At 30.1% G+C, this 27316-nt stretch overlaps 1 protein-coding gene and 2 non-coding genes across 4 annotated transcripts; all 3 read left to right on the top strand.

Moving 5' to 3' along the window:
* The first annotated feature begins 9081 nt into the window (after positions 1 to 9081).
* LOC110616227 (B-box zinc finger protein 21) lies at positions 9082 to 10909 on the top strand. 2 transcript variants are annotated; one of them, XM_021758579.2, is made up of 3 exons: positions 9082 to 9657; positions 9756 to 10287; positions 10410 to 10551. In XM_021758579.2, exons 1-3 carry the CDS (start codon positions 9472 to 9474, stop codon positions 10412 to 10414), a joined length of 723 nt encoding a protein of 240 aa, XP_021614271.1. In that variant the 5' UTR covers positions 9082 to 9471; the 3' UTR covers positions 10415 to 10551. The 2 variants fall into 2 exon arrangements, with proteins under 2 accessions (XP_021614271.1, XP_021614270.1); XM_021758578.2 differs by having other exon boundaries at positions 9089 to 9657; positions 9756 to 10292; positions 10410 to 10909.
* A 4121-nt stretch (positions 10910 to 15030) lies between these two features.
* LOC122723768 lies at positions 15031 to 15110 on the top strand. The gene has a single exon (XR_006350908.1). It is a non-coding gene; the product is annotated as a small nucleolar RNA snoR64a (small nucleolar RNA).
* Positions 15111 to 21225: 6115 nt separating this feature from the next.
* Positions 21226 to 21308, top strand: LOC122723758. The gene has a single exon (XR_006350898.1). It is a non-coding gene; the product is annotated as a small nucleolar RNA R38 (small nucleolar RNA).
* Positions 21309 to 27316: the final 6008 nt, after the last annotated feature.

Below are 27316 nucleotides of genomic sequence, written 5' to 3'. Positions count from 1 at the left end.
CTCATAAACCATATGTTAGTCCAGCTAACTAAGACATTTTATGCTAAGGCCACAAGACGGGTATCTGCCAGTCTCACAAACCGTGTGTTAGTCCCGCTGACTAGGGTATTTTTATGCCTAGATCACAAGGTGGGTATCTTTCAGACTCATAAACCAGATGTTAGTCCCACTAACTAAGATATTTTGATCTGACCATATCTAGATAGAATAAAAAGTAAGTAAGGCAATTTGAAGTATAAAAGGAGTTGAAAAGAAAAATACCCTGTTCGCTAACCAGGGAGGTGCTTTCTCCAAGGCATAAAAGGTTGGGCGGGTGAGGAACTCGAGCCTGGTTCATTTGGAGATAGCTCTGCCAAGATAAAACAGTGTTCCTCACTGCCATGGTGATGTCTATCTTCTAAAATGTGGCTATCGTTTAAAGGAAGTCCAAAACCTCTTCCTCACTCCTCCGTGATTGGACCCTATCCTTTCTCAGCTCCACATATGCATTCCAGCTCGTATGAAGGAGACTGAAACCTCCGAACACCCGGTGGTAGAGAATAAAAAATTTATTCTTTCAGCATTTCAAAGATGAGGGGATCCGGTCAAATAGCGTCTGACGTTTTCTCCCACTAAAGAAGCAGAACTCCTTATTCTTTCATGTAATCAGCTGGTATAGTTGGGAGAAAAGCGCAACGCTCGACTCTATATTATTGTTAAAATAAACAAACTGGAAGGCCACCAAGATCCTCCAGCTATTGGGGTATAGTTAGACGACTGACAGCTTTTAGAATCGAAGGACCTCAGTAAAAAATGGGTCTATGGGGAACCGAAGACTCCCCTTCAACTGCTCTTTGTCGACTATGATGGTATCCTCCACAGGAATTTGGTTATCTATATGAACGCTCGGAGATAGAGCGAAGACACGAAAGATTTCTCAAGAGATGTGGTATTGATCGTGTAAGCGATCTACGTTCTTTTTAGTTAGTATGGAAGGGATATCGTTAACCAAGAGGCTTTCATTATTATGGACTGCTCTTAGTGGAATGATAAGTGCTAGAGCACGAATGGGACCATCGAAGGAGGAGCTTGAGGCAGAACTTCCACCAGAGGAAGAAGAAGAAGAAGAAGAAAATGAAGCATTCATACTCATTTCTATAAAAAGAAAAGCAAATAGGAAATACTTTGAACCAAGGAAGTGTGAATGGAAAATAAGAGTGGTTAAGTCTTTTCTAAAGCGCAAATACCAGTTGTGAGCAAAAGTGGTATTTGGAGGAGATGAAGGGTTTTTATACGATGGCTTCACTGGAAAGTTTTGAATGTTGCTTGAGAAACAAGGCAATCGTCATTTATGGGTAGGAGCAGGCAAAGCAACACGAGTGTAGAAGATTAATCTAAACAAGCCACGTGCCCCAAATCGTGAAGACAACTGTCACTTTCGAATATGAGGAATCAAAGATCAGTGGGGAGACTTCTGATATAGCATAACAATCACCCAAAATAGGCAATGAGCTAGCACTCGAAGATAGGGTCACATGGTAAGGGTTTGATTAAATGATACTCAATCCCACTAGCAGAAAAGAAGATCCGGACCCCATAGATCTCAACTCTTTGTCAAGACTCGCCCTTTCAACTACAGGGAGAGACTTCATGAGAAGTTATCATTAGAGTGCGCAATCCAGCAGATCTCCATTACACATATAATTGCGGGATCCATATCCACTAGTCGATGCTGGTCGAATTTCCAAGAGTTTTGATAACCAACTCCATCTTCTTACAGTATAGAAGCAGATGAATATAGAGATCAATGTATGCATTCTTACACAACTACTCTTGAGTTCAAAACATTACATTACACTCGCTCTTTTTCAATTTATTGACTTGAACGTTGTAGTGGCTACTATAAGCACCCATCACCTTGCTTTCTTTTTCTTATAAATTAACTAATCGCAGCGCAACATTGTTTCAGTCATATCATTTATCTTTTATAAAGTAAAAAAATACACATACTTTTAGTTATTTTGTTATAAAAGTTTAATGTATTATTATTTATTTTTATTAGTCATTATGAAATTTTAATATTAGGTATTTTATTATATAAAATTAAATATTATTATTTAAAATTTTAAATTATTTAAAATATATATATATTTTAAATTTCAAATTTTAAGAAAATTTATTTTAATAATTATTTATAAGATATGTAAAGTAATAATTATAATAAAAATTTTATTATTATTATTATTATTATTATTATTATTATTATTATTATTATTATTTAATAACATATGAGTTGAATTTTGGTTTGATTTCGGTTGAATTTTAAATCCTTAGCCTTTTGTATTTATTAATTTTTTCAACAAACCGAGTCTAAAAACGTTGCTAAATAAATTTTAAAATAGATTAATTTTCACGTGCATATAGTTGGAGAGAAGGGTACAGAAAAAAGGCATTCTGTATGGATATCCAACCTTACCTTGTTAAGACAAGATTGAGTTGTGGACGAATCCGAGTTTTGTAATAATATTTGTGTTTGAATTTAGATTTTGTGCATTGAGTATGGATCATCTGAATTTGCTTATATGAATAAATATAAATATATTTTATTTTTAAAATAGCAATAATATTTTTTAATAATTTATTAAATAACTAAAATTATAAAATATAAATTAAATTTTTTAAAGTGTACTTTAAGAAAATTATTAAATTAAATAGACTCAGTTATTTTTAAAGTAATAATAATTAGATTTAGAATGAATTTAAATAATTAAAAATAATTTTTAATTAAATTTAAAATAATTTTTAATTAAATTTAAAATAAATTAAAGTATAAATAATACTAAACAGTTCAAATTGGCGTCTAAGTGAAAGGAATGGAATGAGAATTAGAAATAAATAATTAAAAGAAGGAAAAAGAGGGGAAGGGGATGAGGTGGTTGGGAGTGGGAGACCAAATTGGCGTCTAAGTGAAAGGAATGGAATGAGAATCCAAAACATGCGGAAATATTGGGGACGGGTCTTATCTTTGAAGCAAATACGCAGCTGCGATGCCGACTACTCATCTCCGCCCATCTTTTATGTTCTTTTTTTCAAGATTCTCATCAACATTTAATTCTCCATATTAATCTTCAAATCATCTCTTTTTTTTTTTTTTTTTCTTTCATTTCAAAAAGTGTCCTTTGTCTTCTTGTGCGATCCCACCACCTCTCTTTTTCAACCTTATTCCTTTTTTTTTAAAAAAAAAAAAATCAATGCATCATAAATCAAACTACAATTAGCTGGATTAATTTTTATTACTTTTTAAAATTATTAAGAAAAAAAGAGATCAAAAGAATTAAATCGATATATTTTAAATTTATATAATAATTATATAAAATAATTAAAAATATAAAATTTTATTTTTGCAATTTGACATCATTATGCCTGTTGCCACATGGAATTAGAATCATAGTATACTAGATTTTCATACAAATCTCTAGAAAATCTTGATATAATGTTTAAAAAAAAATTGAAGAGATTGCTCCAACAAGCAAGCACAAAGAAAGGATAGCAGATTTCCATTACGATGGAGCCTTGTTTATTTTGAAATGAAGCATAATCCAGATAAGTCGTTTGGAATTTTGATTTGATTAATTGTATGCCATGTCATCCACTTACTTTGGAGACATGTCATGTGATGTCTTACCTTGCAATCGAAAGCAATACCATATCATTTCATTGACCATTTTTTTTTTTCTATTTTTATAAGGGATTGGGATATTGAAATTTAATTCCGAATTAAATAATAAAATTTTGTAAGATTTATATTTTATTCTTACTTGTCCAACCTAATAAAATTATATAATTTTTTATTATAAATAAATGAAGAGACGAGATCTCATTAATATTTTATATTTTAAAAGTGATAAAAATCAAACAGATTATTTTGAATTAATAAAATTATACTCTTTTTATTTATTTTTATTTTTATTATTTTAAAATTATTAAAACTTTATTTAATTTTATTTTTTTTAAATATTTTTTAAAATTTAATATTTTTAAAATAAATATAATTTAAAAGTAAATAAAAAAATTATTTTTATAAAATAAAAAAATAATAACTATTTAATTTCTTTTTGAGCCGTGACCATGACTTTTGTGTCTGCGATGCAATGGCATTTCAATGCAAGCTCCCATGTAGTTGGATATCGCAATTAAGTATAATAATGAGCCGGCAAATTTGAATATTCAATCCGATTTAATTTTATTAGAATGAATTTAGTTATGAATTTTAAATAAATTTAAATTTAAAAATAAGTATTTATAACAAGTTTAAATTTTTATATATTGGTAATCTCTTATTTGAATATCTTTATATAAATAATTAATTCAGTATAAAAAAAAAATTTATAAAATATTAATATTTTTTTTTATATATTCTAATTTAAAATATAGAATAACAGCACTAGTAAAATTTCAAAGCAAAATTATTAATGGAAATTATATTTTTATATAGATTATGAATTAAAAATAAAAAGAAAAGAATTTAAATATTGCTTAAATAATAATAATCAAATATAAAATATAATCTAAGTAGGTTAACATAAATTTTAATCAAATCTAAAATGATTTCATATATTTCATGATAAGATCAATTTTTTTAAGAGAAATTTATTATTTACTTTTAAAATATTATTATTATTTATAAATTAATTTTTATATTTTTAAAAATTTATGAAAATATTTTTAATTTTTTTTATCAATAAAATAATTAGTCTAAAAAAATAGATAAAAAGTAAAAGAAAAAATTTTTTAAATTTTATTTTATTTTAATAATCTCTTTTTTTTTTCTTAAAAAAATAAAAAAGGATTTCTTTTAAATATTTACCAAAGAAGGACTATTAAAAAGAAGAAAAATAGGTAGAATAAGGATTATTAAAAAGAAGAAAAAGGAATAATTTAGTTTTTTGATATATTTTTAATGATCATGAAAGAATTATTTTATTGATAAAAAAGAGATAATAACATTTTAATAAATTTTGAAAAATATAAAAATTAGTTTATTAATAATAATAATATTTAAAAATTAAATAATAAATTTATTTTTTAAAATAAAATATGCTTTTTTGACTTTATAACAAAATTTTACTATTAAGAAAATAAAAAATTTCAAAATTTATCTCCAAATGAAAATAAATATAAATATTATTGAATAAAAAAAACTAAAATCAAAAGGAAGAGAAGTAGGATAACCCATAAAGCACCCCTTGTAAATTTTGCGTGGCTATATATCTAATTAAGCATAAGAATGAAATAAAAAATGTGAAAGACAAGAAATATATATATATATATTGATTCAAAAAAAAAAAGAAATATATATATAGGTTTCTTTCTTTCTTTATTATTCATTTTAAATTATAGACTAATTTCTTATATTTTTTATTCAAATTAATATTAATAAAAAAATTTTAAATCACTTTTGAAAGCACTTCGAGTTGTGTGACCTTTAATTATTCTACCTGCTTTTTCCTTCATCTACATGTCACGATATCCAGGGACCACTGGGACTTTTTTAGTAGGTAGTCCTCGACAAGCTTAATTTTATTTTAATTTTTTATAATAATTAATTAAAAATAAAATAATTGATTCAATTTACCCTTTGGATTAAATAAATTAAGATATAAAAAATAAAAACCAAACTAATTGCTTAAAAGATTAATTTTTATTCTAGGAAAGACCAGAAGTTGACATAACTTATTTTTATTTTTATTTTTGGAATAGTATTTCGACTCATTTACTCCAAAAGAAAAAAAAATCAAAAGAATATTTAATTTTATATTTTCTTTATTTTTTTTCTAAATCAAAGTAAAAAATAAATATTGTTTCAGATTACTGAACAAGAGTCAGACTCGAGACTTTTCCAGAATTTGACCTCAAGAACAGAAAATAATTCTATTACCAATAAATAAAAGTTCAATGATAAATAAAAAGAAAATAAAAGAAAAAATTTGGATCCCATAATCATGCGCCTTTTTAAGGCATTCGATACTCCGCCAAGTCGCACGCACGCAGAGACAAGAGGTCCCACACGCCACGTGGAAGGGGATTGTGGCCCCAACTCCGTCCCTCCGCTCCGCCTCACCCTCCGAACACATGAATTACTATTTACGTGAAGACAGCGGTGGGGGTTGAGGTGGGGATGGAGGTGGTGGGGCTGCTACTCATCAATATTTATGGTGGGGTATAAGTGTTGCTGACGGTGTTTTATGTATATTGAGGCTGGGATTTCATAGTTCTCAGTGCTTGGCGTTCCTACTATTCCTGGTGGCGACAGTGATGATGGCCATCTCCATACGAGTCATGGTGGGGTTTCCAAATTAAAATTATGGGTTTTCTTGTTCGAAAAAAATTATTTACATCGATTTTATTGTAAATTAAAAATATAATATAATTTTTACATTAAAAAATTTGTATAATTTTTAAAAATTTACAGTGAATCAAATTTAAGTAATAATTATCAAGAGAAATGAGGAGAAAGGTGTTTATATATCATGTTTTTATTATTATTTTTATTTTAGAATTATTAATTTATTTAAAATTTATAATTCAATTATATATTAAAATAATATTTTATTAATAGTAATAATATTTTATTTAAAAAATGTTTTATCATTTGACTGATTAGTAGATGTTATTATGGAATTAGTCTATTTTTTCGTAAATTTTGCTGTTTTTTTACAGCCATATAATACGTTAATTTATAGATAAAAAAATAATTATTTTTAAAAAATATTAAATTAAAAAATTAAATATTTATTTGTTGTAAATTGGAAAAAAAATATTAAATTAATAACATCACTATCAATTAAAAAGGAAGTTTTATTCCATTATTTATAAAATAAGTTATTATTTTTAATTTTTTACAATTTTTAAAGTCCTCGTTATTTTTTATTTAATTATTTAAAAAAGATATATAATGTTTTATAAAACTGAAAAAAATGCAAATACCACATATTCTAATTGTTTAAGAAAATTAAATAAAATATCATATTCTGAATTATTATCATTTTTCTATTAATAACATATATATATTTTTTTGTAATATGGTTTATTAAAAAAAGTAATTAATTTTTATAACAAAGTGATCATAAGACCATAAAATTTATCTGATGCGTGATTTTATAACTAAAAATCGTTAAGAAATGTATTTCTTTGAAAATATTCATTATAAAATATTAAAAACCGAATAATTTAATTTTTAATAATATTAAATCGTGCTTTTTTTTAAAAAAAAAAGCATTTCTTTTTCATAACGAAACATAATATTAAATAGGGCATAATTTATGACAGCAATTATCTGAAGTTGACACGTACTAAATAATTTATTATTCATAAAATTAAATAATATATTATTTTCATGGGTGGACTGACAGCTTAGATGGGCATCCCCACTGTCTAAATATAATGAAGTAAGGATAAGGATTTAGAATATTTTAAAATAAATAAATAAATATTTATATATATAAGATATTCTAAAAATTGATTTTCTTTTATTATTATGTTGATTTTGAGATAGCTAAATAAATTAATTGCTTGTTTATTTAAGAGACATACTCTTTCCTCTCTTTTTACAGAATTTTTAAATTTTATATTTTTAATATCGGTTTACAGATTGCAATTTATAATTTTAAATAATTAATTAGAAGTAATTCAATAATTTTAATTAAAATTTAAATATTTCATAATTTGTATATTATCATTTATTCTGACTCTCAATCTCACCTTAGAGTGAAAAATAAAAAAATAAAAATATATGTTCAATAATTTAACATAAAATAAATTAAATATTTGGTGTATTTTGCTGTTTCTTGAATGGTTGAGAGCTTTTTTATAAATGTACTGTCTTGGTCGCTATCACTTATTTAATACAATTTAATAAAATATATTATCGGTTATTATAATAAGAGGTGAATAGATAATATAAATTAAGATATTATAGAAAAATATGAATATGGAACAATGAGATAAAATATAAAAAGTAAAATATAAATTAGACACGAGGGCTTATTTAATATATTTTAAAAAAATTTATTTATTTTTTTTTCAAAATTTGAAAGGGGTTTATGTCATTTAAGGGTATATTTTGATATTTGATTAAAATATAAAAATTTTATTTAGTTTAAATTGATAGTTAAAATATTGTTTGGATTAAAAAAAAATTAAAATATGTTTTTTGTCTATTCAAATTACTAAAAATATACTAGATAAGATATATATTGAAATTTTAAAATTAAGCAATCAAAATGAAGAGATGTTCCCTTTACCGTTTATTTTATTTTAATTTATAAGCTGAATCTTTTTTGGATATGCAACTGGGTATTGCATTTATAAGGACTAAATCGGTAAAAAATATAAATGAAAGAAAGATACAAGCCCAACACTGGTGAAATCTAATCCAAGGGAATCAAACTAATCAAATCAAATCTTGAAAATCCAAAACCATCCACCAAGCCAATCAATCCTAGTACAGGATTCTTAGAAGTAAAACCGCTTACAGCAACAAAAGCCGTCTGAGACCCATCCAGCCAAGTCATCTGCATGCAACATGGCTAGCCGAACACCACACAGAGATAACTGAAGTAGTAGTAAGCTGGTATTTGAGAAGCATGACCAGCGAACGTGACGAGGAGAGCTAGCTTGGAAAGATACGAATTGCTGGTATAGAGGGTTCAATCCTAGATACACACCCATCTGAAGCATGTAAGAGTCCCCGATGAAAATCACCACTAAATCCTCTGAAAAGTCTCTAAAAACATGAATTTTATAGCCATTGAACTAGCTATTAAAGGTAAACATGAATTTTTTAACGCCAATTATCACTGATCCTAAAATTTTTTAATATAACTACCCGAATTAGATTTTAAAATGATTCGAAAAAAAAATCACGATAACCACAATAAAAATAAATTAAAATACATAGATCAATGGCTGGCTCCACTGCAAAAAAAAACAAAAAAGCCAGCCATCGATGATAAAAAGATCTTACTCTCTCAATTGTCGCTTTCTCTTTCTCATTCCTCCCTATTTCTCCCTCCCTCGCTTCAAAATTTATATGCTGATTTAATCAATTTATAAGGTAAAATCAGATGTCGCCCAAAATCTCCGCGGGCTAAAAGAAGCCGCAGTAATTTAAGACCAAGTTCCAGAAAGCCATGTAGCCACCATATCCCATTGTCCCTCTCCTTCCGTTTCTTTCAGTCACAGAGGGCAGAGAGAGTCAAACACAAAAGAGCACCAAACTATTGAGACACTCCTGTCTCCTAGTACCTATTTCACCTTCACTTTGTACTACTTTTTTATTGTCTTTCTTCTCTCTCTTCAAGCTTTTAGCTGTCTTCTCTCTCTCTTACTCTCGTAAGCTCTATTCTTTTTCCTCTCTCCCAGAATCTCAGCCTCCCTTTCCATCTTTAGAAACCTAGCTTACCATATTGTACCCATCGGCTCTATTCCTAGATGAAGATCCAGTGCGACGTCTGCAGCAAAGACGAGGCGTCTGTTTTCTGCACCGCCGACGAGGCTGCCCTCTGCGACGCCTGCGACCACCGTGTCCACCACGCTAACAAGCTCGCTTCCAAGCACCAACGTTTTTCCCTTCTCCATCCTTCATCTAAAAACTTCCCTCTCTGTGATGTCTGCCAGTTATTTGCCTCTTTGTCTCTTTCCTCTTTATTTAGCCTTTGGTCTTGATTTGTATATGATTTGGTGGGTTTCTTTTTTGGGTTGTAAATTTGTTATAGGAGAAACGGGCTTTCTTGTTTTGTCAACAAGATAGAGCGATTCTTTGCAGAGACTGTGATGTCCCCATACACAAGGCTAACGAGCATACCCAGAAGCATAGTAGGTTTCTTCTCACTGGTGTTAAGCTCTCTGCAACATCTGCGCTTTATATACCCTCCTCCTCCTCCGCCGTAACCAACGGAGGTGATCTTGTTCCTGATTCCAAGTCTCAAAAACAGCCATCTACCAACAAACGTGTGCCCGTCTCCCTCCCAGTTTCTCATCATCCTTCAACTGCAAAGACCTCAACTCCAAACTCAACGGTGAACAAGACCTTATCCTCAAACACGACAGTGACCAAGGCCTTATCATCAACCACGACGGGGAACAAGGCCTTATTCTCAGACACAACGGTGAACAAGGCTGGGGATAATCTGCTAATAAATGAAGGAATTGGTTCGACAAGCAGCATCTCAGAGTACTTGATTGAGACGCTACCTGGTTGGCATGTCGAGGACTTTCTTGATATCCCTTCTACTGCCTTTGGTTTCTGTAAGGTTGCGTTTGAATTCTTTCTTTTCATCCCCAATCAAATCTATACGAAATTAATGTTATCTGTTTTAGATTATATTATTGGATCTGATAATTTTATTGGGCTTGTTTGAGGATTGTAGCCTGATGATGGGATATTGCCGTTTGTGGGTAATGATCTTGGGAGCAATATTACCCCTTTCTCGTCAGAAACAATGGGAATTTGGGTCCCTACAACGCCAACTCCTCTATACCCATCTCAACATTATCCACAGATGGGAGGACAAATTGGATTAAAGGAGACAAAGGAGGCCACCAACATGAAAGCTAACAACAGAAGCTGGGCTGATGATGCATTTACTGTTCCACAGATCAGCCCTCAATCCACTGGCTCCAAGAGATCTACTCCCTTCTGGTAGGACAAAATTGACTTGCTCTTACACGAGTATTATCAAGAACAAGGCCTAATGCTTTGTATTTTTGAGATATCTTTCAATCAAGTTTCGTCGGATCTGGTTTAAATTGTGCATTTATCCTCTCTCTGGTTTCGTACGTGGTCCAGTTGGATTTTGTTTCTGCTTTTTCTTGTACTTGCAAAGTGTAGACATCTTCTGTATATACAAATGACTAAGCTTTTCCGGCCCCTTTCCTTTTCAATCCAATTATTTGCAGTGCGCGGAGCCATTATTAGTTCTAAATACTCTTAGAATTCTGGACTGAACAATATGATAAAAGGAAACTGAATCAGGGTTTTTTCCTGCAAGTCATAGAAAAGATCCAGAGAAGTGAAAAGACAAATTGTCAATTGTTGCCATAATGATATGGGGAAATCTTCGCTTTTGGGTAACTATGAATTATGAATCACAAGTGGGTTTTGTCTTAAGATTTGGACTATAGCATAAAACTAGAAATTTAAAGATGGGAATGGTAATAATGAAGATGATTGCAGTCGGATAAGGAAGAGAGGGACAGTCAGGATACGGCCTGAGAAGTGATGCTGTAGTTTTGTCTTTTACTGATCAATTTCCACGGTAGGCACTTGGCGCGAGGTTAGCCAGGCCAACATATCAACTCGCCCGCCCAAAAAATGGAGATTTTGTTCTTGTCTCGCCAGCCAGTCTAGCTTCAATATGAGAGTTTATTTTTATATAACCAAGCCATTCTTGGCAAGATGTACTTGGCTTCCTCTCTTTTTTCGCTTTTTTCTTCTTTTTCATTGGTTTGGTGGTGATCTTTCTTTTTCAAACATGGATGAAAAAAAAACTGTACTTCAACTCCTTGAGGGGAAAATAACATGTATCCAATAATTGGGATAAAGGCAGCAAATATTGCAATTTTGACCTCCAAATTTGCAAATTCCTTCTCAAAAGCCAAAGGTACAGTCCCACAGTTAATTATACTGGAGAGTGATAATTCTTTCAAAAAATAAATTCAGTTCATCATAAATTTAAAATACGAGATAATAGCTCATATTTAATTTTATTTTTTTTAATAAGATGATTCATTTATGTGTATTTTAGGTTCATGAAAATTAGATTAAGTCAATTTCTTCCTTTCTAATTTGATGTTAGCTTGTCGATTTACATTTGATTAGAAAAGAAAAACTGATTTTAAAAAGTAAAAAACATTTTAAATGCTCTTAAGAAATGGTTTTGAGAAAGATGTTTTGTAATTTAGTGTTTCTATTATTAAAACTTTTATCAAATTTAATTATTTAAAAAAAACGATTTTCTCTATATAATTATTTTAAAAAATGATTTTCTCAATAATTATTTTAAAAAAACGATTTTCTCAATAAACTCCATCAGCTATTAAATTTAGCAAATTTTAACTTATTACCTATAGGGTCCATTTAGGCGATTCTAAGATGGAAATAGTAATTTCAATTCGAAATTTTAAGCTATACAGGATTAGATTGCAAAATCTTTTAGTTTCCAATTGGACATGATTTTAATCTAATTCAACGGTTGGATTTAAAAATTATATATTAGGAAAATTTTCAATTTTGACTCTAAATAGACCAAAATAATTAATTTTGATGTAATTTTAATCTAATTTAAAAAATAATAAAAAAAATTCAATTCAAGCTAATTTTATTTAATTTTAAAATTAGGTTTAGATTGACCATGGCTAAATCCAGTTGTACTTCAGGACTTTCTGAGAAAATTGGTGGCTTATAAAGATGTTTAAAAAATATTATAGCTGCGCTGTACTCATCAAGAAGTAAACCCTTTTATAAGAAATTGAACTAAAGATAATAAAAGGTCGACCCACATATAATTAAGCTTATATTTATTTATAGAAAATAATTTATATTTAGAAAAATATTTTTTATAAATATAAAATATTTTTTTGAAAAATATTTTTAAATGAGATAATTTATTTTTTATTATTTAATTTTAATTTTAAAAATAAAATTTATTAATAAATTTATATATAAAAATATTAATTTTAATATATAAAAAATGAATTTTTCTTTTATAAAAATTATTATTCTTATAATAATTTTATTTTTATTTAAATTAAAAAAATATTTTTTATTAATTAATTTTTTAAATATTTTAAATGCTAAAAAATATGAAAAATATTTTTTTGAAAAGTACAACAAAACATAGCCTAAATAACTAACCATTTTCTCTTAAAATGTTAAAAAGGGATTTTTTTTTTTTTTTTTTTTTTTACATTGAGGTAAGTAATGGAATCACTTGTTTAAAATTAATTATCTTTTTATCTGAAACAATTTATCTTTTAAAAAAATATAATTTGAATGAATTTTTATAAAATTATAATTTTTTAAATGACTTTTTTAAAAATTTAAAGAATTTTTTTTATAAAAAATAAGAGAATTTCGATGAAAAAATTAATTAGATTAAATTTTACAAACAATTAATGCATGAAATTGTATTTTGATAGATAATATATATTTTAATCTGTTTAACAAAATCCCAGTTACCAGTAGAGCCCATGGATTAGTTGGCCCAAATTATCAAGGACAAGATAAGTAAATCTCTTGGAAAAAAACAAGCCCAAAGTAGATTAATAAGGCCAGAAAATAAAATGAAATGTTTAGTCCGAAAATTCCCATCAAATAATTTAAGTTTTTGCTTGGTGCAGTCTAATTTATAGTCCTAACACAAGGGTTTTTTTTTCTAATTTTTAATTTATAGGACCGAAGAGAAAAATATTAAAATATATTTATGAGTAAATAAATTAAACTATTTGTGAATTATTGTAGATCAGACTTGACTCATTTTCTAAATGAGTTAAATTCGAATTTAATTTTTAAACTCATTTAGTTAATGGATCAAATTTAAATTTATTAGTATTCGACTCGTTAAATGTCATGAGTGATTCGCAAACAGATTCATTAAGAGGTTTATGATTTGATTCGTTAAGGGACTCGTGAGCTAAATAGACTCCTAAATAGATTTAATAATGATCTCATTTATAGATATATTAAATATGGAGATTATAAAAATATATATTTTATAAATATGAACATTATAAAAATATATATTTATAAAATATAATTATTCATAATTTTATTTTAAATTTATAATAAAAAAATAAATTAATGCTCACTGTATATATATATATATATAAAGAAATTTAATATATCAGATAAAAATATATATAATGTAAAATAATAGTACTATTAATAAATATTAAGTAATATCTTTTAAAAAATAAGTAATTTTATAAATATTTTTTAATAGAAAAAAATTATAAATACTATATTTTTAATATTTATTTATATTATTTGTCTCTCTTCCTTAATTTTTAAATTGTTAAAAAGACTAAATATTACTAAATTATATAACTATACATACTATTAATTTATATATTTATATTAATTTATTGTGTACTATACTATTAATTTCTATATTTATTTTTTATTATGTATTTCTCTAAATAAATATTTTCTTTATACTTTTAAAAAATATTTTCATTTAAATCTCTCCTAATCGATTATTATTATTATTCTTACTATTTTTACATGCTTATATATATATATATATATATATATATATATTATTTTCATATTTAATATTATCCACTTAATTTTATAAATTAAAATTTTTATATAATTTAAATATAAATTAATAAAATACTATAAATAAAGTTTGAGTAAAAAAATATTATTACCTAAATAGTAAAAAAATAAAAGAAAAAAAAACATTTAAATTGCAAGGATTTGAACCCAACCTAAACATGAAGTAACCGTATGTTAACCACTAAATAATAAGGCCAATTTTAATTATCAGTGCACAATATGTAAATATATAATCTGAATAATGGTTAGCTGTCTCTCCATCCCATATCGAAAATTTGTAAAAATAAAGGGGCAGAGCTTCTCCATAAATAAGAATTCCTTTCCTATTATTATTCAAATTAAGCTCCTGGCTATAAGAGACTTAAAAGTCTATTATATTAGTTAGGCTCTTTAGTTCAAAGATTAAGTTTAAAAATTTCAATTAGTTAGATTTTAACTTGAAGAGTTTTTTATCAACTCAAACTTTAACTTGAATGTTTATTTAAATTGGATTTAGAGTTTAAGTTCAAATTATTATGTGAATTGGATTTAGAATTTGAGTCGAATTTGAATTTGGTTATGATATATTTTTTTTATTAATGGAGGATGAATTTTTTAAAATTTGGCTCGGATTAATTACATGTTCAAATTTTAGCTTCAAAATAGAATTGTTTGATTTTTATTTTTATTTTTTTCTTTTTAAAGTTATGTTTTAAAAAGGCAAATGACGAATCATATATTGAATAGTTGAATGCTTAGATATTTGATTTGGGTATTATGATTCATATTTTCTAATAGGAAGATCTGATGCCTTCTAATTTTATTTTATTTTTGTTGAAATTTTTAAAATTTTATATTAAATTGATATTTACGGTGTTTATATTTGTGTGTGATGAGAAATATAAAATATTACACAATTATCCCTGTCGATTGATTTTGATCGTAAAACTTTCGAGAAAAATCTTATTGTTTTCTAAAGATTATTGATTTTTAATACTGTTGATTTTAATTGAAAGTCCTTAAAGTTTAGTACATAGATTTTGTCAAATTTTAATTAAAGAGGTGAGAACATCATGCAAAAGATGAAGTGATTGGAATTTTCTTTTTGGTCATTTACTTAATCCCTGAAATTTTTATTAAAAAGAGCACTTGATAGTTGAAGAAGAAGAGTGAAGACAAATATCTAAATATATTGTCATTAATCGAAAAGGAGCTGAAGCCAACCCATGAAAAAGAAAAACCTCTGGTCTCCAGATAACAACCAAGATCAAGGTCCAAAATCTAGACAAACAACCTTAGTGCACTAAGCACTGGTTGGATTTAATCTACCTTATATTTTGTTTGGATGAAAATTTTTTAAAATAATAAAAGAATTTTCAAAGTCTAAAATTTTTGAAGAGAGTGAAAGTGTAGTTTTTTAAATTGGAGTTTTTTAAAATTTTCACCGATTTAATTAGTGAATTGAGAAGTTTTTCTCATGAGAGTCTCCAAATAACTTTAAACTTGTAATACCCGGCTAGATTCCGGCATCGGAATCCCTACCTTCCGGCGGAATCTCCGTTGGAATATGGAATTTTGATGATGCCAGAGTCTTCTAGAGGGGTAAAATGTGATTTCTAAAATGATTTTACTGATTTCATAGTTTTAAATGAAAAAGAAGCGAGTTTTGAAAAGAAAAGACTAAGGAGGTTTTTGCCAGGTTCGGCCGCCGAAAGTGAAGTTCGGCCGCCGAACATGAGTTGGTTTTGGGAGCGCTTTTGGCCTCCGAAAGCCTTGTTTGAGCAAACCAGGTTCGGCCGCCGAACCTCAAGTTCGGCCGCCGAACATGGGGGTGTTTTGCTTGCACGTTAGGCCGTCGAAGGAGGTTTGGCTGGCCACCTATAAAAGCCCCTCAGACCGAAAATGGGCGAGATTTCTCCCCATTCTCGAGCTCAGGTGTGTTCATGTCCTCCTCTAGTCGTTTTCTTGCTTTTTCTTCAAATCCTTCACGTTTTATAAGCTATATGGTTGTTTTGAAGAGTTTTAAAGCTTGGATCAAGGTTTGGAGAGCTTGGAGACTTTAAGAGTTTGGGTTCTCCACATCTCAAGCTTTGGGTCACACCAACCCTCGATCTTCAAGAGGTAAGTGTAGATCTATGCTTTCCTTTATATTTTAAGTGAGTTTTAAGAGGTTTTGATGGTTGAGCATGGGTAGGTATGCATGTTAGGGTTTATGTGGGTTTATGCCCAATGTATGATCATGTGATGTTTGTGTTGGGGTTTAAGTTAGTTTTCAAGCCCCTTTGAGCTTATGGGAGAGAGTATGCATGATTGGGAGAGAGTATGTGAGGTTTGGTTTGTTTTGATGGTTTTGGCCTATGTGGGTCATAAACTATCTATGTATGCTTTAGATGTTGTTTTTGGAGTTTAATCAAGCTATTAAGCTCCCTTGTGCATGGTTAAGGATGTATGCATGTGTTTGAGAAGTTGGGTGCTTGTTTTGGGGTGTATGGAAGGTTTGGGAGGCTTGAAATGCACAAAGGCTGAGTTCTGGATGAACTCAGGTTCGGCCGCCGAAGGTGGTTTCGGCCGCCGAACCTGCCTGAGGATGCAGGGATTGGCCGCCTAACCTTGCCCCCGAAAGTTGAGTTTTGGCTTGAAAGCAGACTTTTGGCCGCCGAAGGTAATGTTCGGCCGCCGAAAGTGCCTGACTTTCGTCTCTGGAGAGAGGGTTCGGCCGCCGAAGGTGCCGTCGAACCTGCCTGACTTTCGTCTCTGTCTGGGACTTTCGGCCGCCGAAGGTGCCGCCGAAAGTGCCCTGTCCAGCCTTTTCATGAGTGTTTTCTATGCATGTTTAAGTGATGCTTTAGGGGGTTTTTGGGGAGTTGTTTATGAGTTGTTTAGAGTATGTTTGGCACCTCACTGGAGTCCACCTGTGTAGGATCGGACCCGAGGAACCGAGGTGTTTAGCAGTGTTGGCTGCTTCAGAGTTAGTCCAGAGCTAGCCAGAGGTGAGTGGAACTAACCCTTATGTTTTTAAATCAAATGTTTTCAGCATGTTCAAGCATGTTCATGCATCATGAATACTATGTTATGCAATAGGTTGTTTGCATTAGAATTCACGAATATGATGCATTGCATAATACGATGATGATGATGTGGATGGATACTGGATGATCCTCTAGCCCTCAGTATGTATGACATGATATGAAATAATATAATATGGCATGTACATTATGATATGAGATGAGAAGTCCAGGCGTGGCCGTATCGCCCCTGGCATAGAGTATGAGAAGTCCAGGCGTGGCCGTATCGCCCCTGGCATAGAGTATGTGAAGTCCAGGCGTGGCCGTATCGCCCCTGGCATAGAGCATTGTTGATTTGTTATAGTACGATATTGATATGTAGAGGGCTATTGGTGACAGATTCACCCTTGATGTGGTATGTTTGTGCTGTGACGCATTTCATGAAAACATATGTTAAAAATGAATTGTTTTCTTTATGGTTTCTGCTCACTGGGCTTTTTAGCTCACCCCTCTCCCCTAACCCCAGGTTTGCAGGGTCAGAGATAGTCAGGAGATCAGCAGGTTACGTCCATGGTCATGTTTATGTAATAGAATAGTAGTGGACATGATGTAATGTAAAGTTATGTAAGGATGTAAACGAGTTATGTTGTAATATGATATTATGTTATATGTTCAGAGTTATAGTATTGTGCTTGGCCCGAGTTGGTTAATCCCTTTGTACATGAGTTTTATTTTATGTGGTTACATGTGATGAACCGAGTTTGACATAGTGTATGCTGATCCTAGGGGTTCTATGAGTTCAGTCATAGTGCATACACAGGTCAAACTGGTTAAAGGTAAAGTTTTAAATGTTTTATGGATATGTTGATCATGTTTGGGATTACACCAGCTGTACAGGATGCATAGTAGGCTTGCTACGGGTCCCGGCGACCTTATGCCGATCTGGATCCTAGCGCCGGTAGCGGTCCGATTTTCGGGTCGTTACAAAACTTCTTTTGCTTTTAAATAATAAAAAAATCATTAAGATTTAAAAATTATAGATAACCTTTCCTTGTAAAAATAGATTTCACAACAATTTATTTGAAACGATTTATCTTTTAAAAAAAAGTATAATTCGAATAGATTTTTATAAAATTATAATTTTTAAAAAATTTAAAGAATTTTTTTATCTATATTAAGAGAATTTCGATGAAAAAATTAATTAGATTACATTTTAAAAATATTTAATGCATGAAATTGTATTTTGATAAGATAATATATATATTTTAATTTGTTTAATAAAATCCCAGTTACTGCTAGAGCCCATGGATTAGTTGGCCCAAATTATGAAGATAAGTAAATCTCTTGAAAAAATAAAGCACAAAGTAGATTAACAAGGCCAGAAAATAAAAAGAATTAAATAATTTAAGTTTTTGCTTGGTGCAGTCTAATTTATAGGCCTAGAACCGTTTCCTTTTTTTAATTTTCAATTTTTAATTCATATTCCTAGTGAAAAAAGCAACAGATTTAGTTGTGTAACTAAATAAAATTATTATCTCAATCTCATTTTCTAAATGAGTCGAACTCAAATTTATTTAATAACGAAATAAATTTAAATTTAATAATATTGTTTTAACAAATTAATTTGTTAAGAAGTTTGTGAGCTAAATTCATTTATAAAATTTATAAATAAATTTAATAATAATTTTATTTATAAATATATTAAATATAAATATTATAAAAATACATATTTATAAAATGTAATTATTTATAATTTTATTTTAAATTTATAATAAAAAACAAATTAATTCTATCATTATATGTCCGAAAGAAATTTAATAAATCAGATAAAAATATATTCAATATAAAATAATAACACAACTAATAAATATTGAATAATATCTTTTAAAAAATAAGTAATTTTATAAATATTATTTGAACAGAAAATTATAAATACTATGTTTTTAATATTTATTTGTATTATTTGTCTCTTTAATTTTAAACCGCTAAAAATTAAATTACTAAACTATATAACCATACATATTTATATCTATTTATTGTGTAACTATAATATTAGTTTATATATTTATCTTTTACTATATGCTTCTCTAAATAAATATTTTTTTTATATTTTTTAAAAAATATTTTCATTAAATTTCTTTTAATCGACTATTATTATTACTATTTTTACATGTTCATATATATATTATTATTATTATTTTATATTTATTATTATCCACTTAATTTTATAAATTAAAATTTTTTATGTAATTTAAATACAAATTAATATAATGCTATCAAATAAGTTTGAGTATATTATATAATTTAAGTTGATTATACTTACATTACTATTTTTATTTTATATAATATTTATATTTATATTATATGTATAATATTTTTATATAATATAAAATAATTTAATATAAATAATTTATTTGAATTAAAAATAAATAATAATATATGAATAATTAAATGATAATATATTAATAAATTTAATATAAATATATCTATTGATACTAGCAATAAAATTATATAATTTTATAATTTAAATAGAAACTCATTTTCTCTTAGGTAGATAGATTATTTATATATAAATTTAATTATATATTTATTATATATGCCTCAATTAATTTTACTTAAAATTTAATATAAATATTTGAAAAAAAATATTTAACTTAGTATTATATTGTTAATATTATATTAAATGTATTTTATATAATTATTTAAAGAGTAGTATTTAATAAAAAACATAGACATATCATTCATACATAAATTTATATGTTTATTATATATATTTCAATTAATTTTGTGTAAAATTTAATATAAATATTTGAACAAATAATTATTAAATTCAGTATTATATTATTAATATTATATTAAATATATTTTATATAATTAATTAAAGGATAATATTTAATAAAAAATAATATTTAAAATTATAAATAAATAAATAAATATTGAAACTTTAAAATATTTAATATATTATTATATAATACTCCCTCGTCTTATAATTTTTGTTTATTTTTTTTGAAGGCTATTAATATATAAAATGACTATTAAAAACTTATTTTATTTTATTTCATTTATAAAAAATTTTTTATATTTTTTTTAATATTTAATAAAATTTAATGTATTTAAAATGTATATAATTGAAAAGTTAATAAAAAATTATATTTTTTAATATATATATAAAAAATAAAGGGACTAGAAATTATGAGAGGAATAGAGTTTTTTTTCTTTTTACCTAAATAGTAAAAAAATAAAAGAAAAAAGACACCTTTTAATTGCTAGGATTTGAACCCAACCTAAAGATAAAGTAACCATATGTTAAACACTAAACCATAAGGCCAATTTTAATTATTAGTGAACATTACGTAAATATATAACATGAAAAACGGTTAGCCGCCTGCACTATCTCCTCATCCCACATTGAAAATTTATAAAAATAATTGGGTGGAACTTCTTTATAAATAAGCATTTCCTCTCTATTATAGTTTAAATTAACATCTTGCCTATAAGAGACTTTTAATAAAGTCTGTTATATTAGTTAGGCTCTTTAGTTCAAAGTTTAAGTTTAAAAATTTAAATTAGTTAAGCTTAAACTTAAAGAGTTTGTTAACAATGAAATTGCCATTTCTTTCTATTTTTATTTTTCTCTTTTTAGAATTATTTTTATTTTTCTCTTTTTAGAATTATATTTTAGGGGGCCAACGAGAATCATATGCCGAATTGTTGAATGCTCAGATATTTGATTTAGGAATTTTATTTCGTTTTTATCAAATTTTTTAAAATTTTATAATGAATTTTAGCTTTAAAACCATTGATGACTGCTGCATTTCATTTGAGATCCCATAAATGTTGAAATAATTTTGTGAATATTTCATGTTTTGCTTTTGTTGACTTTATCTAATTTCAGTGTGTTCTTTTTGGAACTTACAGTGTGTTTGTGTGTGATGAGGAAAATATCACACAGTTATCCCTATCTGATGCATTTTTGTGTTGATTACATGTGATCTGACACAAACACGATTTTGATTGTAAGACTCTTATTTTCTAAAGATTCTTTATCTTTTAATGTTGTTGATCTTGATTGAAAGCCTTTAAAGTTTAATACATGGATTTTGTCAAATTTTGATTAAAGTGGTGAGAACATAAGGCAAAAGAGGTAGTGCTTGGAATTTTCTTTTTGATAAGCTACTTGATCACTAAATCTTTGGCCAAAAAGAGCGCTTGATGGGAAAGAAGAAGAGTAAAAACGAAAGATCTAAATATATTGTTATTGATGGGAAATGGTGCTTAAGCCTCTGCTGGATCCATGGAAAATCCAACCCCATGGAAAAAAAACTCCATCTCCAGATAACAACCAAGGTCAAGGTCCAAAGTCTAGACAAATAACCTTAGTGCACTGAGCGCTGGATTTAATCTGCCCCTTACTTTTTGTTTGGAGAAAAGTTTTTCAAAATTCAGAATTCTTGAATCTGCATTTAAGAGAGAGTGAGTGTGTAGTTTTTTAAATTAGAGTTTTCTAAAATCTTCACCAATTTAGTTGGTGAATTGAGGGTTTTCTTACGAATATATTGGTTTCTAATGAGAGCAAAAGGTTGGAGTGTTTGTTGTGTGGATGGAGAGACGCACTAGGTTGGGTTGATATTTCCATGGTAGGAAAGAGTTTTAGCATGTGTTAGAGAATTTATAGTGATAGATAAGTCATTTGAGGGTTCTGCTTGGTTATGAGGGTTAATAGATTCCTTTTGTCTCTGTTTTTCCAACTCAAGATTTAAGATTTTGCGAGGAGACAAAACCTTCATCTAGGGACCAAAAGCAGTGATTTTTTTATAGAACTTGCTGATGATTTTGTTTTTGGAGCCGAACAAGTACTATTGAAATGGCCTAAAGTGCTACAATTGAAACAAAGATTCGGTAATTGTTTATTGATATGGTGAAATTTTACACATTTACTCATATAGTTTTGAAACCACATCCACCTATTTTGATTGATTTTTTTAGTTTTATTAAATTTTTATATTTAATTTTAGGATTTTTAGTTTTAATCTATTACTTGATGTTTTTACTTCATTTATAGTATTTTTACAAGTCAAAAATAAGTCAAGGAATGAAAAAAATACTTTAAAGAGAAATTTGGGACAATTTAGAGAGATTCTCAAAAAACAGTAAAAAACATGGGGCAACTCCATGTTTTAGTCTATTACTTAATGTAGCTTGCATTATTTATTCTCTTTAATTTATTTGAGTTAATTTTCTTTATCAATCTATTATTCAATTCTTGAAATTAATGCTTTTGAGTACTTATGAGATACTTAAATGATTTTATCCTGAAATTAATACTGGAAGGAAATTTTTAGGATTGAATTGGGAATTGAGTATCACATAAATATTAATTGAATTGGGAATAAAGATTTGACCCGTGAAGACTTAGATAAAATAATCACATTATTTGTGAAATTAATTAGAAACTTATCATATCATTGGAGATAGGTGATAATGTTTAGTTAATTAATTTGGTCTTACTCGGAACAGATTGTAATACCCGGCTAGACTCCGGTATCGGGATTCCTACCGTCCGGTGGAATTTCGGATGTCGGAAACCTCTAGAAGGGTAAAATCATGTTTTTATAAAATGTTTTAATGTATTTTATGGTTTTAAGTAAGAAAGAAATTGAATTTTTAAATGAAAAAAGACCAAGGGAAGAAATCCAGGTTCGGCCGCCGAACATGGTGGAGTTTTGGAGTCACCTTTGGCTTCCGAAGGTGGTCTGGCCAGCCACCTATAAAAGGCCCCATGGCCGAAAATGGGCGAGTTTTCTCCCCTATTTTCGGTCAACGGTGAGTCCATGCCCTCCCATGGTTGGTTTTGATGATTTCCCTCAAATCTTTCAAGTTTTAACAAGTTTTAACTTGGTTTTGAAGATTTTTGGAGCTAAGATCAAGATTTGAAGCTTGGAGGCCCCGGAGCTCTCTTCCTCCATTTCTCCAAGTTTAGGTCGCCTCCCCTCTCAATCTTCAAGAGGTAAGAGTAGATCTTTAGCTCATTCCATGTTTTGAACAAGTTTTATGAAGGTTTATGGGGTAGAAATGCATGTTTAAGCTAATTGTTTGTTGTTAGGGTTAATGTTGAGATTATGGAAAATGTATGTTGTATGAGTTTGCTTTGTGTTGTTGTTGGGGTTTAGGATAGTGTGAGACCCCTATATGCTTGTTTGCTTATGTATGCATATTGTAGAATAGCTAAATGCATGATTGAAAGGTTTGGGAGGCAAAATGTGCATGAGGAGGCTGAGTTCTGCCACTTTGGGAGAACTCAGGTTCGGCAGCCGAAGGCCCTTTCGGCCGCCGAACCTGCCTGTGGAGGCAAGCTTTTGGCTGCCGAACCCTGCCCCCGAAAGTTGGACTTTCGGCTCTGGATGTAACGACCCAAAAATCGGACCTCTACCGGCGCTAGGATCCGGATCGGCTTAAGGCCGCCGGGACCCGTAGCAAGTCTGACATACAATCTGTAAACCTGTTTAATCCCATACATGATCAACATATACATAAAAATTTGAACTTTTCTCATTCAACTACCAAACTCAACCTGTACATGCATAACTCATAATCATAATCATTAACCCCACATTGGAGTCCTCATCAATGCTCCAATGGGGCAACATACATACATTAAGTTTGGTTTACATAAAACATTATTAAACCATTACATTTGAAAGATCATGTATCAAAGGGATAACCATACAAACTAGGGTCAAGAACACTCTAATCCTCAATAACATTATTACAGTACATAACTATTCAATACAATACATTTCAATATCCATCATGTCCACCACTAGCTATTACATAAACATGACTTTACTCTAGCTGACCTCCTGGTCTATCCCGTACCTGCATACCTGGGGGATTAGGGAAATGGGGTGAGCTACTAGAGTCCAGTGAGCAGAATAGTAAAACATTTAAATCATATATTAACATTTCATGCTTTCATGGAATGCAACACATCACAAACAAATCACATCAAGGATGGTATTGTCACCAATAGTCCTCTACATTCCAAGGTGTCGGGACGTAGAATGGGTCAATCGGACTTTCTCTTAAACATAACATATCATAACATTCCAAAGTGCCGGGACGTAGAATGGGTCAACCGGACTTCCATACCATACCGTACCGTATCATATCACATCGCATCATATCGAGGACTAAGGATCATCCAACATCCATCCACATCCATCATAGAATTATGCAATGCAGCATATTCGTGAATTCTAATGCAAACAACCTAGGATATCACATGTCATTCATGATGCATGAACATGCTCAAACTTTATAATTTATTTGCTTTAAAACATAAAGGTTTATTCTACTCACCTCTGGCTAGCTCTGAAAATAAACTGGAGCAGCTGACTCACTGCTGGGGTCCTCGGTTCCTCGGGTCCGAACCTACACAGGTGGACTCAAATGAGGGACCAAACATACTAGAACGTGACTCTAAAATACCCCCTCCCCCCAAAACCCCCTAAAACACCTCAAAACAATCAAAGAATTCATACAAAAGAGGGCTGAACAGGGCACTTTCGGCGGCAGGTTCGGCGGCCGAAAGTCCATCCAGAGCCGAAAGTCATGCACCTTCGGCGGTACTTTCGGCGGCCGAAGGTTCTCTCTAGAGGCGAAACTCATGCATGTTCGGCGGCACCTTCGGCGGCCGAAAGTCCCCTCCAGAGATGAAAGTCCACTTTCGGGGGCAGGCTTCGGCAGCCGAAAGGCTGGCCTCCACAGGCAAGTTCGGCGGCCGAAAGTCCCTTCGGCTGCCGAACCTAAGTTCTCCCAAAGTGGCAGAAACTCGGCTCTCATGCACATTTCACCTCCCAACCTTCCAATCAAGCATTCAACTCAACCAAAACATGCATTTACACTTTCATAAACATATAGGGGTCTCAAACTAACCTAAACCCCAACAAAAACACAAAGCACAAACACATTTAACTCACATTGTCCAAGAACTCACATATAAACCTAACTATGCTCATCTAACCTAAACATGCATTTCTACCCCATGAATCAACTTAAAACTTGTTTAAAACATATAATGAGCTCAAGATCGACTCTTACCTCTTGAAGATCGAGAGAGAGTGTGACCTAACTTGGAGATTTGGGGAAGATGGGTTCCTGAGGTCTCCAAGCTTCACAACTTCGATCTAAGCTTAAAATCTTCAAAAACCAAGTTAAAACTCATAAGAAAACATGAAAACTCGAAGGAAGAAGCTCAAAATCAACAAGGGACGACGGAGAGCTCACCTTGGCCGAAAATGGGGAGAAAAGCTCACCCATTTCGGACAAGGGACCCCTTTATAGGTGGCTGGCCAGGCCACTTTCGGGGGCCTAACATGCCTCCGCATGCATGCCATGTTCGGCGGCCGAACCTGGACTTCCCTCACTTATGCCTTCGGGGCCTAAAGCACTCCCGAAGCGCATGCATGTTCGGCGGCCGAACTTGAAGTTCAGCGGCTGAACCTGGGTCTTCCTCCAAGGTTATTTTCGTGCAAAAACTCATTTTCTTTCTGGCTTAAAAACATAAAATACATTAAAATATTTTATAAAAACATGTTTTTACCCTTCTAGGGATTTCCGACATTCGAGATTCCACTGGACGGTGGGAATTCCGATACCGGAGTCTAGCCGGGTATCACACTGGAGGGGAGTTTCGGCCGCCGAAGGTGCCGCCGAAGGTGCCGCCGAACATGCATGAGTTTCGTCTCTGGAAGGGACTTTCGGCAGCCGAAGGTGCCGCCGAAAGTGGCTGAGTTTCGGCTTTGGAGGGACTTTCGGCCGCCGAAAGTGCCCTGTTCAGTCTTCCTTTGCATGTTTTCTATGATTGTTTTAAAGTGTTTTAGGGGGTTTTTAGGGAATAGTTTAGAGTTATGTTCATGTATGTTTGATCCCTCATTTGAGTCTGATACGGATAAGAAAATAATACGATACTTCAAATATTTAAAAAGGGAAACTCCAAATCATGACAAATCAAGTTACCATCGCTTAATTCAAGACTTACGAGATGAGAACTATATTTGGGAAGCTTGGGAGACATTCAAACTCTCCATAGTTTCAGTCAACCTCTGAAGAGTCTTATTGAGCCTTTGAATCTCACCACTAACTGACTTCTTAAAGAGCTTGTAATCGTTACTCATGATCGATTCACTTCCATCAGTACGACCCACCACATTCTTGTTTTTACTCATCCTACCTTAAATCAACAAAGAACAAAAAGAACTAGCAAATATTGTGTTAAAAAAAAGAAAGTACTCAAGTGTTTGCACTCTTACCATTCTTTTGCTGATTCTTCAATTGCACTTCAGAAACTAAGGTCAACCAACCAACCACAAGGTGCGTTTTATGAAACAAAGAAGAAAACCTAAAGAAAGAAGGAAGCGCACAAAAACTAGAAAGAAGACACTGACAATTTGGAAAGTAACACATGAACTAGGTTTTGTGCTACTTGAAAAAATCACCTAGAGTATAGACACAAGCAAACAATACTCCAGCAATGTAAAGGAAGCAAAAGCAAGCTTAAACCAAAAAAGAAACTTAGAAATCAAATAAAAACGAACCTGGACAAAAAAATATTGCATTTAATTCACTTCAACACAAATTAAATATGGATCTACTTAAATCTACTCAAAAAGGAAAGTATCAAAACCCCACAAATAGAATCAGAAAAGAAAAATGTAAATTTCTCTCAGATCAGAAACATGGACGAAAATTCTGGTGTTAAAAGAAGGATTTGACATCAAATCAATTGAGATGCAATTGCCTTAAATGTGCACTTTAGGAAATAGGCAGAATTTCTTTTATCTCCTAATCTGGATTCAACCCAATTCAAAATTCAAAATTCAAATTGATTTCCATAAATTACAGCAATCAATTGAGATAGGTAAGGAAATATGGATGAAAAAGGAAGCATATCACAATTTCGGCCAGATCAAGATAAATATGGCCAAGGCGATTTTTTTTTTTTGTTTTTCTT

The sequence above is a fragment of the Manihot esculenta genome, chromosome 5 (assembly GCF_001659605.2).
Source record: "Manihot esculenta cultivar AM560-2 chromosome 5, M.esculenta_v8, whole genome shotgun sequence".
In the NCBI taxonomy this organism is placed as follows: Eukaryota; Viridiplantae; Streptophyta; class Magnoliopsida; order Malpighiales; family Euphorbiaceae; genus Manihot; species Manihot esculenta.
The sequence above is the reverse complement of the archived record's forward strand: the minus strand, read 5'-3'. Positions and strand labels throughout refer to the sequence as shown.

Bases quoted from the DNA above. Each gene is read 5' to 3' on its own strand.
- LOC110616227 (XM_021758578.2), top strand. From the start codon at position 9,472: ATGAAGATCCAGTGCGACGTCTGCAGCAAAGACGAGGCGTCTGTTTTC. The intron at 9,658-9,755 runs TTATTTGCCTCT...AATTTGTTATAG, and splicing joins CTCTCTGTGATGTCTGCCAG to GAGAAACGGGCTTTCTTGTT. The intron at 10,293-10,409 runs GTTGCGTTTGAA...TGAGGATTGTAG, and splicing joins CTGCCTTTGGTTTCTGTAAG to CCTGATGATGGGATATTGCC.